This window comes from Miniopterus natalensis, chromosome X, assembly GCF_054644295.1.
Source record: "Miniopterus natalensis isolate mMinNat1 chromosome X, mMinNat1.hap1, whole genome shotgun sequence".
In the NCBI taxonomy this organism is placed as follows: Eukaryota; Metazoa; Chordata; class Mammalia; order Chiroptera; family Miniopteridae; genus Miniopterus; species Miniopterus natalensis.
In genome coordinates this window covers 58368343-58386463 of record NC_142103.1, presented here as the reverse complement: position 1 = coordinate 58386463, position 18121 = coordinate 58368343, and the positions used below count along the sequence as shown (strand labels likewise).

The 18121-nt window shown below is 36.7% G+C and overlaps 1 protein-coding gene across 2 annotated transcripts in view; it reads left to right on the top strand.

The window, feature by feature from the left end:
- Positions 1-18121, top strand: part of KIF4A (kinesin family member 4A) — a 126680-nt gene that overhangs the window by 70056 nt on the left and 38503 nt on the right. For both annotated transcript variants that reach the window (XM_087813556.1, XM_087813555.1), the window contains exon 16: positions 1771-1956. In XM_087813556.1, the coding sequence (XP_087669682.1) occupies positions 1771-1956 (186 nt within the window). The remainder of the gene's footprint in view (positions 1-1770; positions 1957-18121) is intronic.

Here is an 18121-nt window from a genome sequence, read left to right as displayed (position 1 = left end):
GATTAATAAAGAAAAGATCAAGGGCCCTGGCTGGGTGACGCAGTTGGTTGGAGGGTCATCCTGTGCACCAAAAGGTTGCAGGTTTCATTCCTGGTCAGGGCACATACCTAGGTTGTGGGTTTGATCCCCAATCAGGGCATGTGCAGAAGGCGATTGATGTTTCTCTCTCACATCGATGTTTCCTCTCTCTCTTCTTGCCTCCCTCTCTCTCCCTCTCCCTCCCTCCCTTCATCTCTCTCTAAAAAATCAATAAAAAAAGAAAAAGAAAAAAGCAAGAAATTTAGTTCACTCTAAAAGAATCAGTTAAAAGATATAAGAAATAAGGAACCTGCTTGATTTGTTTCTGGACCCAGGGCGTGGAAAAGCAGACCTTGGTGCGCATCTTTGTCCTTTACAGATGCACCCAGCCCCAGCAGAGGGAACCACAAAGCTGTGGAGTATGGAAAGCTTCAAACAGGGTACTCAAGGCCAGTCAAAAACAGCATCTGACATTGGCCTGCTCCAGAGACCATCCAAAAGACTGGGAGTCCTAGCAGATATACCTAATACATAGAACAAATCCAAACAGGCAACCAAAATGGGGAGGCAAAAAAACAAGCCCCAAGTGAAAGAACAAAAGAATTCTCCAGAAGAAGAGCTAAATGAAATGAAGGTAAACAATCTATCAGATATAGAGTTCAGAATACTGATCATAAGGATGCTCAACAGCATGAAAAAAGAAATGGAAACTATGAAGGAAATTAAGAATGACATAGTAGAAATAAAAAAAATACATTGGAAGGAATGAACAGCAGATTAGAAGCTGACCACCAGATCAACGAATTAGAAGACAGGGTTGAAAAAAATCAAAGAACAAAAAGGAAAAAACAAAAGATAGGAGGACAGTTTAAGGGAGCTGTGGAACAACATGAAACTTAACAATATTCACACCATAGGAATTCCAGAAGATGTAGAAAGTAAGCAAGTCTTAGAGAACTGGTTTGAAGAAAAAATGACAGAAAACTTCCCTAACCTGGTCAGAGAAAATCACACAAGTTCAGGAAGCACAGAGAGTCCCAAACAAGAAGAACCCAAAGAAGCCCACCCCCAGACACATCATAATTAAAATACCAAGAATTCAAGACAGAGAGAGGATCTTAAAGGTAGCAAGAGAAAACCAATCTATTACCTACAAAGGAATTCACATAAGGCTGTCAGCTGATTTCTCATCAGAAACTCTACAGGCCAGAAGAGAATGGCATGAAGTATTCAAGACAATGGAAAACAAGGATCTGAAACCAAGATTACTCTATCCAGCAAGGCTATCATTCAAAATAGATGGTAAAATAAAGAGCTTTCCAGACAGAAAAAAAAGGCTGAAGGAGTTGATCACCACCAAACCAGCATTGTAAGAAATGTTAAAAGGACTGCTGTAATAAGTTGACATAGAAAGAATGAGAAACATAGGCATAAAGAAATAAAATGGCAATAGCTGAGTACCTGTTAATAATAATGTTAAATGTAAATGGATTAAATGCTCCAATCAAAACATAGGGTAGCTGAATGGACAAGAAAACATGACCCAAAAGATAAGAGAAATAAGATGCTTGTGAGAGCAGGGAAATAAGCTAGCACAATTTATTTCAGATATTTAAAGTGAATGTATGAGAAACCAGTTTTGAAAGAACAGAGGTACAGGTAATGGATAAGTGGCTGAGACTCAATGAAGTAGTGCCTAAGGAACTCCAGTTGCTTGTTTTTCTTACAAATCGTTATGCTGATCTTTTCCAGCAAGTGGAAACCAGTCTACAGACCAGTAGGTCTTCTGATGGATTCACCACTCAACATGTTCTCCGTCAAGCTCAGATGTCTAAGGAGCTGGTTGAGTTGAATAAAGCCCTTGCACTGAAAGAGGCCCTAGCCAGGAAGATGACTCAGGATGGCAGTCAACTACAGCCCATTCAGTTCCAGTATCAGGTAAAATCTTTACTAGAGCAGCATTTGTTAATGTCTACCATCTCTCTTGAATTGTAAGTGAAGAAAACAGGCACACCATTTTTGATGATGACAAGACATGATGTGTGTAGTAGAACTGGAGTTGTACTATTGGTTGAAAAAAGAATACATGCAGGATAGGGAACCTGTAATTTTGTTTTACTTAATCTAATACCTTCTACAACAGGTTTTAATAAATAGTTTGATAATGTTATAATAGAAATAGTCCCTACTTGGAGAAATTTTGTTCTAATAACTATGCTGTGGTCTCAGAGTGTCAGTTACGAAGAGATTTGTAGTGGATATCACATGACTTGGCAAATAGCTAAACTTGTTTCTCATAGTGGTAGTTTTTCCTAAGTGGCCCTTGCTAATTAAGGGGATTTATCTTTCCTTAAAAACAAGTTTTTGGCTTTCAGGTTATCCACAAGGTTACCCTTGTTCCAGACCTATTTTCCCTTGTTGCCCAGTGTTTCCCATCCACAAAGGGATGCTAGCAGGGCTGGTAGGAGGAAAGGTGCATTGCTTTCTTATCTAGCTATAACCCCAAAGTCCTGTATGCTAGTATCAAGAAATCCCTATAGCACTAATGCATTTCTACCACCATGTCCCCTAAATTGTCAGAATAAAAATTAAAAAAGTGTTTTTTGCCATTTTTTACCCCTAGGGTAGAAGTTGCTTCCAAAATAATAAATGAATTGCCAATAGAGGTTTTATTTCCTTTTTATTACCACAGCCTTACCTAACTTTTTTAAAATTTAATTTTTATTTATGTCAAATAAATGCATGTCTATTATTTTTAAAAGTCAAATAGTATAATACTCAGAAAAATAAAAGCAATCTCCTGCTCTACCACCTTCTCCCCTGTTCCCTAGGCTTATACTTTAAGCCATTTCTTCTGATATTTATCTCAGTATCTCTAGAGAAGAGTTTGTAATATAAATATGTTAATTAAAAATTTTAAACATTATCAATTGACTTCCCACTATGGAAGATGGGAATATAGCTCTCTTATACAACCACCCATGCACACTGCCTTATATCTACCTCTAAAAATGACTATATTGCAGTGTTCGATTAAATTAATGTTTACATTTTTATGATTATGTAAATGTTTTACAGATGAGCCACATTATAAAATATGATTCCATTTCCTTTCTAATATACTTTGTGTATCCTGGAGTTAATCTCATTTTTTTAATTTATTTTTTAATTTAAGTATAGTTGGTATATAATATTATATTTGCTTCAGGTGTGCAATGTAATGATTTGACATTTTTACACCTTATGATGTGACTACCCCACTAATTCTAGTAATCATCTTTCACGGTGTAAACTCACAATATTATGGACTATATTCCCCTTCCCCTATTTATCCACCTAACTCCCCCCTTCTAATAACCATCCTTTTAGTCTGTTTCCATGAGTCTGTTATTTGTTTTGTTTTTTGTTTTTGTTTTATTTTGTTTGTTTTGTTTTTAGATTCCACATATTAGTGAAACCATTGCTGCAAAATATTCCTTTGTTCCATTGTGTGTGTGTGTGTGTGTGTGTGTGTGTGTGTGTGTGTATCTGTATCACATCTTTTTCCATTCATCTATTGATGGATACCTAGGTTGCTTCCACATCTTGGCTGTTGTAATAATGCTGCAGTGAACATAGCAGTGCATGTATCTTTTCAAATTAGGATTTTGGATTTCTTCAGATAAATACCAGAAATGGAATTGCTTGGTTGTATGGTATATCTGTTTTTAGTTTTTTGAGGAATCTCCATACTGTTTTCCATAGCGGCTGCACCAATTTGCAGTCCCACCAACAGTGCACAAGGGTTCCCTTTTCTATACATTCTTTCCAACACATGTTATTTGTTGACTTTTTTTTTTTTTTTAATATATCTTTATTGATTTCAGAGAGGGCAAAGGAGAGGGAGAAAGAGAAACATCAATGATGAGAGAGTCATTGATCGAGCCTGCAACCCGGGCATGTGCCCTGACCGGGAATCGAACCCTGATCGCCTGAATCTCAGGTCGACACTCAACCACTGAGCCACGCCCGGCCGGGCAATTTGTTGACTTTTTTATAATAGCCATTTATTATTGTTTTGATTTGCATATTCCTGACAATAGTTAATATTGAGCATCTTTTTATGTCTGCTGGCCATCTGTATGTCTTCTTTGGAGAAATGTCTTTTCGTGTCCTCTGCTCATTTTTTATTGGATTGTTTAGGTTCTTTTGTTATTGAGTTATATGATTTTCTTATATATTTTGGATATTGACCCTGTATTGGAGGTGTTGTTTGCAGATATCTTCTCCCATTTAGTTGGTTGCCTATTTGTTTTGTTGAAGGTTTCCTTTGCTGTACAGAAACTTTAGTTTGATGTAGTCCCATTTGTTTATTTTTGCCTTTCTTTTCCTTGCTTGAGGAGATGTATCCAAAAAGATGTTACTCAGTCTAATGTGAAATAGTCTACTTCCTATGTTTTCTTCTAGGTTTTATGGATTTAGGCCTTACATTGAAGTCTAACCCATTTTGAGATGGGGTTTTTTGTATGTGGTGTACGAGAGTGGTCCAGTTTGGGGATTTTTTTGCATGTATCTTTCTAGTTTTCCAAGCGCCACTTGTTTAAGAGACTGTTGTGATTCCAGTGTATATTTTTACCTCCTTTTGTCATAGATTAGTTGACCATATAAGCCAGGGTTTGTTGCTGAGCTCTCTGTTCTGTTCCATTTATCTATGTGTCTGTTTTTGTGCCAGTACCATACTGTTTTATAACTTTGTAGTATAGTTTGAGATCAGAGAGCATGATACCTCCAACTTTGTTCTTGTTTCTCAAGGTTGCTGTGACTATTCAAGGTCTTTTGTGGTTCCATATCAATTTTAGGATTATTTGTTCTAGTTCTGAGAAGAATGCCATTGGTATTTTGATAGGAATTGTATTGAATCCGTAAATTGCTTTCGGTAGTTAGGACATTTTAACAATATTAATTGTTCCAATCCATGAGCACAGTATATCCTTTCATTTATTTGTGTCCTCTTCAATTTCTTTCTTCAATGTCTTATAGTTTTCAGAGTACAGGTATTTCACCTCCTTGGTTAAGTATATTCCTGGATATTTTGTTCTTCTTGATGCAATTGTAAATGAGATTGTTTTCTTCATTTCTCCTGATTGTTTATTATTAGTATATAGGAATGTGACAGATTTCCATATATTAACTTTATATTCTGCTACTTTACTGAATTATTTTATTAATTCTATTAATTTTGGGTGGATTCTTTAGGGTTTTCTATATATAGTATTATGTCATCAGCAAATAGTGACAATTTTACTTCTTCCTTTCCTATTTGAATACCTTTTATTTCTTTTTCTTGTCTGATTGCTCTGCCTAGGACTTCTAGAACTATGTTGAATAATAGTTGTGAAATTGGGCATCTTTGTCTTTTTCTGATCTTAGAGAAAAAGCTTTCTCTATCTTTTCAGCATTGACTATGATGTTAGATGCGGACTTGTCATATATAGCCTTTATCAATTGGAGGTATGCTCCTTCTATAGCCACTTTGTTGAGAGTTTGTGTCATAAATGGATATTGAATTTTGTCATGCTTTTTCTGCATCTGTTGAGATAATCATGTGATTTTTATCCTTGGTTTTGTTGATGTGATGAATCACATTGCTTTGTGGAAGTTGAACTACCTTTGTATCCCTGGTATAAATCCCACTTGATAATGGTGTATAATCCTTTTAATGTACTGTTGAATTTGGTTTCCTAGTATTTTGTTGAGAATTTTGGTATCTGTGTTCACTGGGGATATTGGCCTGTAATTCTCTTTCTTTGTAGTGTCTTTGTCTAGTTTTGGAATCAAGGTAATGCTGGCTTTATAGAATGAGTTTGGAAGTGTACCTTCCTCTTCAATTTTTTGGAATAGCTTGAGAAGGATAGGCACAAATTCTCCTTTAAATATTTGATAGAATTCAGCTGTGAAGCTGTCTGGTCCTGGGCTTTTGTTTATTGGGAGATTTTTTTATTATTATTGCTGCTTCAATTTCATTGCTAGTAATTGGTCTGTTCAGATTCTGTTCCTTCGTGGCTTAAGCTTGGAAGGTTATTTGTTTTGAGAAATTTATCCATTTCTTTTAGATTGTCGAATTTGTTGGCATGTAATTATTCATAGTATTCTTTAATGATCCTTGGTATTTCTCTGGTGTCAGCTGTAATCTCTCCTCTTTGATTTCAGATTTTATTTATTTGTGTTCTCTTTTCCACTTGATGAGTCTTGCCAGAGGCTTGTCAATTTTATGTATCCTTTCAAAGAACCAGTTTTTAGGTTTATTAATCTTTTCTATTGTTTTTCTTTCTTTTTCTTTCTCTTTTTTTTTTTCAGCCTACATCATTTCACCCTAAAGCGTTGGCCACTATGTTACAACCCCAGAATACTGGCAGTATACTGTAGTACCTGAGAACAAGATATTATTGTAAGGAAAGGGGAAATCTATGTTTTATAGTTTTCTAGAATAAATAATGCTAACTTTACAAATAAGAGTAGAAAAGAATGAAAACAAAAATTTTCCTTAGAATATTGACAGTGAAACTGATAAGGTATTTGGGTTTGATAATCTTACCAGATTAGTGCCTTCATCATCCTATTTTTTTTCTTTTTTACCCCCATTGATCCCCTCTACCCCGCATCTACCTCAACCCCTAGGCCTTCCCCAGACCAATGTCTGTGTCCACGGGTTATACTTATAAACATGTAAGTTCTTTGATTAATTTCTCCCCACCCACTCCCCCACCCCCACCCCCACCCCCACCTCTACCCCCACCTTCCCTCTGAGATCCCTCAGTCTGTTCCATGTTTCTATGTCTCTGGATCCACTTTGTTAATCAGTTTATTTTGTTTATCACATTCCACATATAAGTGATATCATGTGGTATTTGTATTTCTCTGACTGGCTTATTTCACTTAGCATAATATATTCTAGTTCCCTCCATGCTGTCCCAAAGGATAGAAGATCCTTCTTTTTATAGCTACATATTATTCCATGGTGTAAATGTACCACATCTTTTATATCCACTCATCTACTGATGTGCACTTGGGCTGTTTCCAGATCTTTGCTATTGTAAATTGTGCTGCTGTGAACATAGGGGTGCATAAGTTCTTTGTGATTAGTGTTTGTGGTTTCTTGAGATATATTCCTAGAAGTGGGATCACTGGGTCAAATGCCAGGTCAATTTTTAATTTTTTGAGGAAACTCCATACTGCTTTCCATAGTGGCTGCACCAGTCTGCATTCCCACCAGCAGCATACTAGGGTAGCCTTTTCTCCACACCCTCACCAGCACTTGGTGTTCATTGATTTGCTGATGGTAGCCATTCTTACAGGTGTGAAGTGATACCTCATTGTGGTTTCAGTTTGCATCTCTCTGATGATTAGTGACGTTGAGCATTTTTTCATGTCTCTTAGCCATCTGTATGTCCTCTTTGGAGAAGTGTCTATTTGGTCCTTTGTCCATTTTTTAATTGGATTATTTGTCTTCCTTTTGTTAAGTTGTATGAGTTCCTTATATATTTTGGATATTAACCCTTTTTCAGATGTGTCATTGGCAAATATGTTCTCCCATACAGTGGGCTGCCTTTTCATTTTGTTGATGGTTTCTTTTGTTGTACAGAAGCTTTTTATTTTGATGCAGTCCCATTTGTTTATTTTCTTTGTTTCTCTTGCCCTAGGAGATGTATCAGCAAACATATTGCTACGAGAGATGTCTGAGATTTTGCTGCCTATGTTTTCTGCTGGGATTTTTATGGTTTCACGTCTTATATTTAAGTATTTTATCCATTTTGAGTTTACTTTTCTGTATGGTGTAAGTTGGTGGTCTAGTTTCATTTTTTTGCATGTACCTGTCCAAGTTTCCCAACACCATTTATTGAAGAGGCTGTCTTTATTGTATATTCTTGCCTCCTTTGTCAAATATTAATTGACCATAATGGCGTGGGTCAATTTCTGGGTTCTCTGTTCTGTTCCACTGATCTATATGTCTGTTCTTGTGCCAGTACCAGGCTGTTTTGATTACAGTGGCTTTGTAGTATAACTTGATTTCTGGTATTGTGATCCCTCCAACTTTGTTCTTTCTCAAGATTGCAGTGGCTATTCTGGGTCTTTTTTGGTTCCATATAAATTTTCGAAGTGTTTGTTCTAGATCTGTGAAATATGCTGTTAGTATTTTAATAGGGATTGCATTGAATTTATAGATTGTTTTGGCTAGTATGGACATTTTAATGATGTTAATTCTTCCAATCCAGGAACATGGTATATTCTTCCACTTGTTTATATCTTCCTCTATTTCTTTTTTCAGTGTCTTGTAGTTTTTTGAGTACAGGTCTTTTACATCTTTGGTTAAGTTTATTACTAGGTATCTTATTTTTTTAGTTGCAATGGTAAATGGTATTGTTTTGTTAGTTTCTGTTTCTGAGAGTTCATTATTGGTGTATAAAAATGCCATCGATTTCTGGGTGTTAATTTTGTATCCTGCTACCTTGCTGAATTCATTTATTAAATCTAGTAGTTTTTTGGTGGAGTCTTTAGGATTTTCTATGTACAATATCAAGTCATCTGCAAATAGTGACAGTTTTGTTTCCTCCTTTCCAGTTTGGATGCCTTTTATGTTTTCTACTTGTCTGATCGCTGTGGCTAGGACTTCCAGTACTATGTTGCATAGGAGTGGTGAAAGTGGATACCCTGTCTTGTTCCTGTTCTTAGGGGAAATGATTTTAGTTTTTGCCCATTGAGTATGATGTTGGCTGTAGGTTTGTTATATATGGCCTTTATTATGGTGAGGTATGATCCCTCTATTCCCACTTTGTTGAGAGTTTTTATCAGAAATGGGTGCTGGATTTTGTCTAATACTTTTTCTGCATCTGTTGATATGATCATGTGATTTTTGTTTATGTGATGTATCACGTTTCTTGATTTGCGAATATTGAACCAGCCTTGCATCCCTGGAATAAATCCCACTTGGTCATGATGTATGATCTTTTTAATATATTGCTGGATCCTCTTTGCTAATATTTTGTTTAGGGTTTTAGCATCTATGTTCATCAGGGATATTGGCCTGCATTTCTCTTTCTTTGTAGTGTCTTTATCTGATTTTGGAATTAAGCTAATGCTGGCCTTTTAAAAAGAGGTTGGAAGTGTTCCTGCCTCTTGGATTTTTTGAAATAGTTTGAGGAGGGTGGGTGTTAATTCTTCTTTGAATGTTTAGTGAAACTCCCCTTTGAAGCCATCCGGGCCAGGGCTTTTGTGTGCTGGGAGCCCTTTGAGCACTGCTTCAACTTCGTCAGTTTTCGGCCTATTCAGGTTTTCTGACTGTTCCCGATTGAGTTTTGGGAGGTTGTATTTTTCTAGGAATTTGTCCATTTCATCCAGATTGTCCAGCTTGGTAGCATATAGTTGTTCATAGTATTTGCTTACAATCCTTTGTATTTCTGTTGGGTCAGTTGTTATTTCACCTCTTTTGTTTCCGATTTTGTTTATTTGGGTCCTCTCTCTTTGTTTCTTGATGAGTCCGGCTAAAGGTTCATCAATCTTGTTTAACTTTTCAAAGAACCAGCTCTTGGTTTCATTGACCTTTTGTATTGTTTTGTTAGTCTCTATGTCATTTATTTCTGCTCTGATCTTTATTATTTCCTTCCTCCTTTGAGTTTTGTTTGTTCTTTTTCAGATTTCTTAAGGTATAGATTTAGACTCTGTATTTGGGATTATTCCTGCTTTTGCTGCAGACCATAGATTTTGTAAGGTTGTATTTTCACTTTCATTTGTCATACAGTAATCTTTGATTTCCTGTTTGATTTCCTCTTTGATCCATTGGTTTTTTAGAAGCACGTTGTTTAATCTCCAGTATTTGTGTTTTTTTCCATTTCTTTTCCTGTAATTGATTTCTGGTTTCATGCCATTGTGGTAAAAAAAAATATGCTGGATATAGTTTCAATCTTCTTAAATTTATTGAGGCATGTCTTGTGGCCTAGTATGTGATCTATGGTGGAAAAGGTTCCGTGTGCACTTGAGAAAAATGTGTAGCTTGCGGTTTTTGGATAAAAAGCTCTGTAAATGTCTAGCAAGTCAGACTGGTCTAATGTGGCATTTAAGACCATTATTTCCTTATTAATTTTTTGTCTGGATGATCTGCCCATTGAAGTAAGTGTAGTATTAAAGCCCCCAACTATTATAGTATTATTGTTAATTTCTGCTTTTATGTCCACTAACATTTGCTTTATTTATTTGAGTGCTTCTATGTTGGGTGCATAGATACATATAATTGTTAGATCCTCTGTTTGAATTGACCCCTTTAACATTATGTAATGTCCTTCTTTGTCTCATTTTATATTCTTTGTTTTGAAGTCTACTTATGTGATATGCGTATTGTCACCCCAGCTTGCTTGCTTTCTTCTTTCTTTCTTTCTTTCTTTCTTTCTTTCTTTCTTTCTTTCTTTCTTTCTTTCTTTCTTTCTTTCTTTCTTTCTTTCTTTCTTTCTTTCTTTCCTCTCTCTCTCTCTCTCTCTCTCTCTCTCTCTCTCTTCCTTCTTTCTCTCTCTCTCTCTCTTTCCTTCTTTCTTTCTTCTTTCTTTCTTTCTTTCTTTCTTTCTTTCTTTCTTTCTTTCTTTCTTTCCTTTCTTTCCTTTCCTTTCTTTCTTTCTTTCTTTCTTTCTTTCTTTCTTTCTTTCTTTCTTTCTTTCTTTCCTTTCTTTCTTTCTTTCTCTCTTTCTTTCTCTCTTTCTTTCTCTCTTTCTTTCTCTCTCTCTCTCTCTCTTTCCTTCTTTCTTTCTTTCTTCTTTCTTTCTTTCTTTCTTTCTTTCTTTCTTTCTTTCTTTCTTTCTTTCTTTCTTTCTTTCTTTCCTTCCTTCCTTCCTTCCTTCCTTCCTTCCTTCCTTCCTTCCTTCCTTCCTTCCTTCCTTCCTTCCTTCCTTCTTTCTTTTCTTTTCTTTTCTTTTCTTTTCTTTTCTTTTCTTTTCTTTTCTTTTCTTTTCTTTTTTCTTTCTCTTTACTGATTTCAGAGAGAGGAAAGGAGAGGGAGAGAGAGAGATAGAAACATCAATGATGAGAGAGTCATTGATAGAGCCCGCAACCCGGGCATGTACCCTGACCGGGAATCGAACCCTGATCGCCTGGATCCCAGGTCGACGCTCAACCGCTGAGCCACGCCCGGCTGGGCACCCCAGCTTTCTTTAAAATTTCTTTTTGCATGGAATATCTTTCTCCATCTCTTTACTTTCAGTTTCTGTTTGTCTTTTGAGCTGAAGTGAGTCTCTTATAAGCAGCATATAGATGGGTGTTATTTCTATTCAGTTACCCTATATCTTTTGATTGGGACACTTAATCCATTTACATTTAAGGTTATTGATAGGTATGTGCTCATTGCCATTTTGCTTATTGTTTTTGTTGTTCTATACTGTTTCTTCTCTTGATCTCTTTCTGATTCATTGGTTTTCTTTAGTGTTTTCATTGGATTCCTTTCTCATCATTTTTTTGGTGTATTTTTGGCATAGTTTTGGTTTATGGTTACTATGAGGTTCATATATATCCATCTATATCTATAGCACTCTATTTTAAGCTGATAGGCATTTAAGTTCAATCTAATTCTAAAAGCAGTACATATTTACTCCTCCCTCTCTTCTCTGTTTTTGATGTCATGTTTTATATCTTTTTGTTTTGTGTGTCTCCTGATTATTTATTATAGTTATAGTTAATTTTGCTACTATTGTCTTTTAACCTTCCTATTAACTTTTTAAGTGGTTGATTATTGTATATTTGCCTTTACCAGTGAGATTTTTTATTTTCTTGTATTTTCTTACTTCTGGGTATGGTCTTCTCTTTTCTCCATAAAGAAGACCCGTTAACATTTCCTGCAAGGCTCGTTTAGTGGTGGTGAACTCCTTTAGTTTTTGCTTCTCTGGGAAACTCTATTTCTCCTTCAATTCTAAATGCAGTGGAACCTCGGTTCTCAAATTTAATTTGTTCCAGAAGGCTGTTTGAAAACCAAATCATTTTTTCCCATTAGAAATAATATAAATCGAATTAATCCGTTCCAGACCCCCCAAATGGTTCCCTGTTTTAGCCTTTCTTATTTACAATACATGTCTAATGTACTGTTTGTCTATAAATAAACACTTTAAAAACAAAAAGGATGTGAAATGTAAATGAATATTTAACAAAAAGGAAAGGAAATGTACAGTAAAAATTAAAATTTAATAATAATAAACAACAAAATATTTACAGCACAATTTCCTGAGATGCTAACAATGTGAGGTTTAGTGGTAAACTGACTCATACTCACACATTCTCAATTGTCTCCTGAGAGATGCGTGACTGATCATATAGGTATCAGCATGGAAAGGTTTTCAGGTTGAGAAGCGAATTGTTGGAGATGGGAGACATTCGAGAACTGAGGTTTGACTGTTAATAACCTTGCTAGCTAAAGTATCTTAGGTTGTAGATCCCTTTCTTTGAGCACTTTAAATATCTCTTGCCACTCCCTTCTGGCCTATAAAGTTGCTTCTGAGAAATCAGCTGATAGTCTTTTGGAGTTTCCCTTGTCTGTAACTTGTTTTTTTTCTTCATTTCTGCTGCCTTTATGATTGATTCTTTATCCTTAACTTTTGCCATTTTAATTAGAATATGTCTTGATGTGGATCTCTTTGGGTTTGTTCATCTTACTTGGAACTCTCTGTACTTTCTGGACCTGCATGTCTATTTCCTTACCTAGATTAGGAAGGTTTTCAGTCATTATTTCTTCAAATATTCTTTCTGCCTCTTTCTCTCTCCTTCCAGAATCCCAATAATGTGAATGTTAGGGTGCTTGATGTTATTTCAGTTATCTCTTATACTATCCTCATTTTTTGAAGTTCTTTTTTCATTTTGCTGTTCTGATTGGGTGATTTCCACTATTTTGTCATCCGGGTTACTAATCCATTCTTCTATTTCAACTAATTTGCTGTTTATTTCAACTAATTTGCTGTTTATTTCTTCTAACGTATTTTTTAATTTCAGCTATTATATTCTTCATCTCTGATTTGTTCTTCTTTACATTTTCTGTCTCTGTGTTGAAGTGTTCTGAGTTTTTCTATTGTAGTCTAAAGTTTCTTGAACATCCTTATGGCCATTTCTTTGAATTCTTTATCAAGAAAATTACTTATCTCCATTTCATTAGGGCTTTTCTCTGAGTTTTTCCTTGTTCCTTCATTTGAGGCATATCCTTTTGCTTTCCCATTTTGTTTGACTTTCTGTGTTTATTCCTGTGAGCTGGATAGAATAATTCTCTTCCAATCTGAAAGAGTAGTTTCTGAGTAGACTGTGTGTCAAATAGTTTTGGCAGGCAGGTTGTAGTTGGGGCAGGTGTGTGCAGTGCCTGGTGTGTCACCTGGGCTGAAGGGGTGTGTTCTGAGTGGGGTAGCCTGGTATGTGCTTGCTTCCTTGCCCTTATAATCTGGGTGGGGTTGCGTGATGTACATGGGGCTGCTCGCTGGGCTTTTGGAGTGCCCTGTTGCTTTAACTGTCTGTGATCTGAGCTGGGCCTGTGCAGGGTTGCTTTGTGACCTTGCATCTTTAGACCCCACCTACTCCCCTCCCTCTCCCATTGGGCCAGGCCTGTGTGCAGGCACCTCAGCACTTTGCTAGTTCTACTCCCTTTCCAAGCAGCACAGCTACTTGTACTCTCAGCCACACCCCTCTCACTCCATGGGCATCCCTGTGTGCATGCCCTGTTTCTTAAATTATCCTCAGTCAGAGCAGGGTCTAGGCGGAGCCACTCTGCCTGTTGCCCTACTAGTTCAGCCCTTTCTCCTGTTGGGGCAGCCTTCCATGGGCGCACACAGCAATACTTTGGTAGTTCTGAACTCTCTCCTGGGCGGGGGCAGGAACTCCTGCCATGGGTGGGTCCACAGTAGCACCCCACTTACTCCACATGGGGCATTCCTGCATGTGGGTACCGCAAAGTTTTTCTAACCACATTTTCTTCTGGTTGGGCGGACCCACTTATGGGTGCAGCAGTGCCCCACTATCTCCGTAATTTCTCTGTAATGGGCAGTCCTGTGTGTAGGTACCAATAGCATTGTGTCAGCTCCACACTCTTTCTAGGTGGGAGAGCCCCACATGACCACACAGTAGCACCCCACTGTCTCTGCACTTTCTTTGGACAGGAAAGCCCTGAAAGTGGGTACTGCAGTGTTCTGTAGGCTCCATACTTTGTCCAGGAAGAGGAACTCCTTGTGTGTGCGGCCCAGTGGGAGTGCAAAGCAGCTGCACCTGCTGGATAAATCTCCAGGTGGAGAGTCCCCTTGTATGTACACTTTGGCACTCTCCTGTTTCTGCCAGGTCTAGCTCAAGTAGGGGTGGCTGGGGACATGCTATAGCACCCTACAGGTCCACCAGAGAACCTGGATGGAGCTCCCACCTGTTGTCCAGGTTCAGGAAAAACATAAACAATGGCTCTCACCCACTCCTCCAGTGCTGGATTGTTCTCTCTGCTCCCGGAGAGCTCTTGTGGTTCCTCAACCTTCTCTAGGCGGTCACTCTCTCTTGTTTGTTCTACACAGGGTGTTCAATGGGCTCACAGTTGTCTCTTAGGAGGATTTGCTCTGAATACAGGTGTATATCTGATGTATTATTGCAAGAGGGTGACTTCAGCATCTACCTATGCTACCATCTTGGACCGACTCTAATAATCTCATTTTTACATTTACTTAGTCTTCTATGTACCTGTCAATAATTTATCTCCAAACTTCTTAACAGAATGATAAAATTCCTCTCAATGTGGTCAAATATACCAGATAATTTATCAATCCATTTCTTTTTTGAAGACAATCCTCCTGGAATCGTCTGTCCTGGTTTGCTTTCTCTAGACCTACTGCCCAGCCATCAACCTGTGACCATCATCCCGGGAATCTGCTTCATGTCTCATGTCTATATTGAAACAGATTTTGTGTCTTCTTCCTTCTTGGGATACTCCTTTGTGTAGGTAGAATACAATCCTAGTAGCTTTCTAAGAAAGTGTACATGAAAGGGAAACAATTGCATGTTTACAAATGGCTTTTTGCTGTTCCTCTTACACTTGTTAGCTTGACTGGATTTAGAATTCTATAATGGAATTTTTAAAAAATTTTGAAGGCTTTGCTCCATTGTCTTCTATTTCCAATGTTACTGTTAAGAAGTCCATTGTAATTCATGTTGGTTTTTATTTGACCTGTATTTTTTTTTCCTCTGGACACTTTCAGAATCTTTTCGTTGTCCCAAAGTGTTATTTCATTTCGGTGATGAGCCTTGGTATGGGTCTTTTCTCATTTATTGTGCTTGGTGCTTGGTGTGTCCTTTCAATCTAGAAATTTGTGTTCTCCTTTAATAGGAGGTTTCCTAGCATTGTTTCTTTGCTAGTCTTCTATTCTTTTTTTTTTTCTCCTTTCTTTCTTTCTTTCATGGATGTAGTGCTCATCTCTAAGGATATAAATTAAATTTTGTTGAGGTTTTCTTCTTCCTACCTTACCTCTGTTTCCTCCAAATTTCTTACTTTAGTGTTTTTGTTTTGGTCTTTCAGGTAAGAAACATGCCTCAAATTTCTAGTGATCTTTAGCTGTCCGTTTATATTTAACAGTGAGGTACTAAAAAACAATAGGAAGTTCTGTATGCGTGGGTTTCTCTTGGGCTAATCAGTTTCTAATAAAGAAATCTCTCATTCATTCTCCTACCTGGAGTTATGTGGGCAGAGTGGTGGTATGCCCTATTTTTGGTAACCCAGAGAAAATAAGGAAATTGGAGTCTCTCCAGTCATATACAGACTTATATTTAATTGTCTATCAGCAGTATGATACTTTATCGTTGCCTTCCACCGTCTGCTGTCTGTGAGTTGAGCCTGTCAGGTTTGGAGTGTCCAGAGGAGACACCTCTGCTCCTCTCTCTAGTTCTATGGTATAAATTGGCTTTTTTCTTGCCATTTGTCCTACAGGAGTCATATTTTAGCTTTTCAACTCTGCTCACTCAGTCATTACTTACCCAACTGTTTTCCTTTTCCAAAATGTGTTTATATCTTTTAACTGCTCTCTTCATCCTTGCTGACTTATACCCTTCTTTTAGGTCACTTTAATGGGATTTTAGGAGGGAGCAAGTTAAATATGTAGCTCAATCCTCCTTGTTAACAGAACTTAAAATGAAGCTTTTTTTAGGTTGAATGCATTTTAGCTTTTGCAGGGTAAACAAAGGATTAATAGTTTGAAAAAGTATTCCTCTCTTCTTGTACTCTTGCCTAGAAACATGGGGATATGTCCCCCCAGTGTGCTAACTATATGAGGAGTTGCTACTAAGGAGCTATAGCTATAGCTGTAGTAAGATATCTTGTCCTTTTTCCCCTTGAAATCAAACATACTTGAGCTCCAAAACCTAACAGTTAGGGGAACATGAATGCTGTATACCTGAATTAATATAAAATAATAATGAATGTAAACTGTAATTGAAAAGTAAAATTTAAATTAAAAAGGAATCTTAAAGAGGAAATAAATTCTTAATGTAAACAGTAATTTTTAATCACATGTAAATCACTGTCTCTCTTTTTCTAAGAAATAAGGTAATTTTTTGTTCTAAACAGTACTTTTTCTCTCACTGTGAAGCATTGCCATAGAAAAATTTGAGGAGGTATAGGTTCTGACTAATGAAGATTACAATGAGTTATAGTAGCCCAGGACTCAAATATTTGAATAATTCCTTTTGTGGAGTTGGTGAGACAATTATTGACTGAATATGGTATATATAATGAAGACATACTATTTTTTACCCATCTGATTGGTGCAGATTTGGAAGTGTAGTAATATCAAATGTTGACAAGGGTGCAGGAAAACAGGTACTCTCATACATAGCTAGCAAGAATGTAAATTGGAATAGCCACTTTGGAGGACAATTTGTCAGTATCTATTGAAATTGAAAATGTGTACCCTCCGTGATCCTGTAATTCCACTCATCTCTAGCCTAGAAAAACCTTGCACAAGTGCACAGAAAGCATGTACAAGAATATTTCATTATAGCAAAAAAACAGAATGAGATAGATCTATATATGCACTGATATAAATAAATCTCCAATACCAGGTTTTTAAAAAGGCAAGTGACAGAATAATATATACACAAAGTGTAACTCTATTTATCTATAATACACTTCAATATGTACACACACATACATATATGCACATTTGTGTGTATACATATTATATTTTATATCTGTTTACACATATTCTAGTATGCTAGACATTTTCTACAATATATTTATTAAATACATATATAGTCTATGCACTTTCATATATGTGTAAATGTCTAGAATATATAAACATCTAGAAAAATATCTGGAAGGTCTGGATTAAGCTAATAACAGTGGTTACTTCTGGAGAGGGGACTGAAATTTTGGCAGGGGTGAGGCAGTCAGGGGAACTTGCCCTTTATATGTATTATCTGGACTTTTTTTTATAAGAATGTTTTCATGTGTTAGTTCTGTAAGTATACACAGACATACACATCCATTGTTGCCAGTTTAAATATGCAGAGTAACTATAAAGCAATGAGATGGATTTTTATTGGTTATACTGAAGTGGCTCAGTATATTTCATGGAAAACAGTTCTTGCCTATTTAGAAAGCTTGTCTGATAAAGCCCCACCTAACCTGCCTCTGCTCTTTGTGTGATTTCACTGCTGGTCTAATGCCTACATCTTCTTAGCTGTCAACCACTTGGTCACCCATTTTCCATAAATCATTCTTGGTTATGATAACAGGAAGGAATCTGTTCATTCAGGTTTCCCAATCTTGAAAACTACCAAACTTCAGTTTCTAGAATTTGTTTCCTAAATTCATGCAGAACTACAGTTGCTATTGAATACATATGTTTGAAAATTCTGAACATAAGGATGTTTGTGCGCTCTTTACAATTTACAAAATGTCTTTACTTTTTTGTCTTATTTGATCTTCACAACAACTCTGTGAGGTAAGTGGTGTTGTTAACTATTTACATAGATAGGGAAACTCTTAGTGATCCCCACAACCACCTGCAGGTTCAACAATTCACCAAGGAGGATTTAGGGGACTCAGCATATGTCATACTCACAGCTAAGATTTATTAGAGTGAAAGGACAT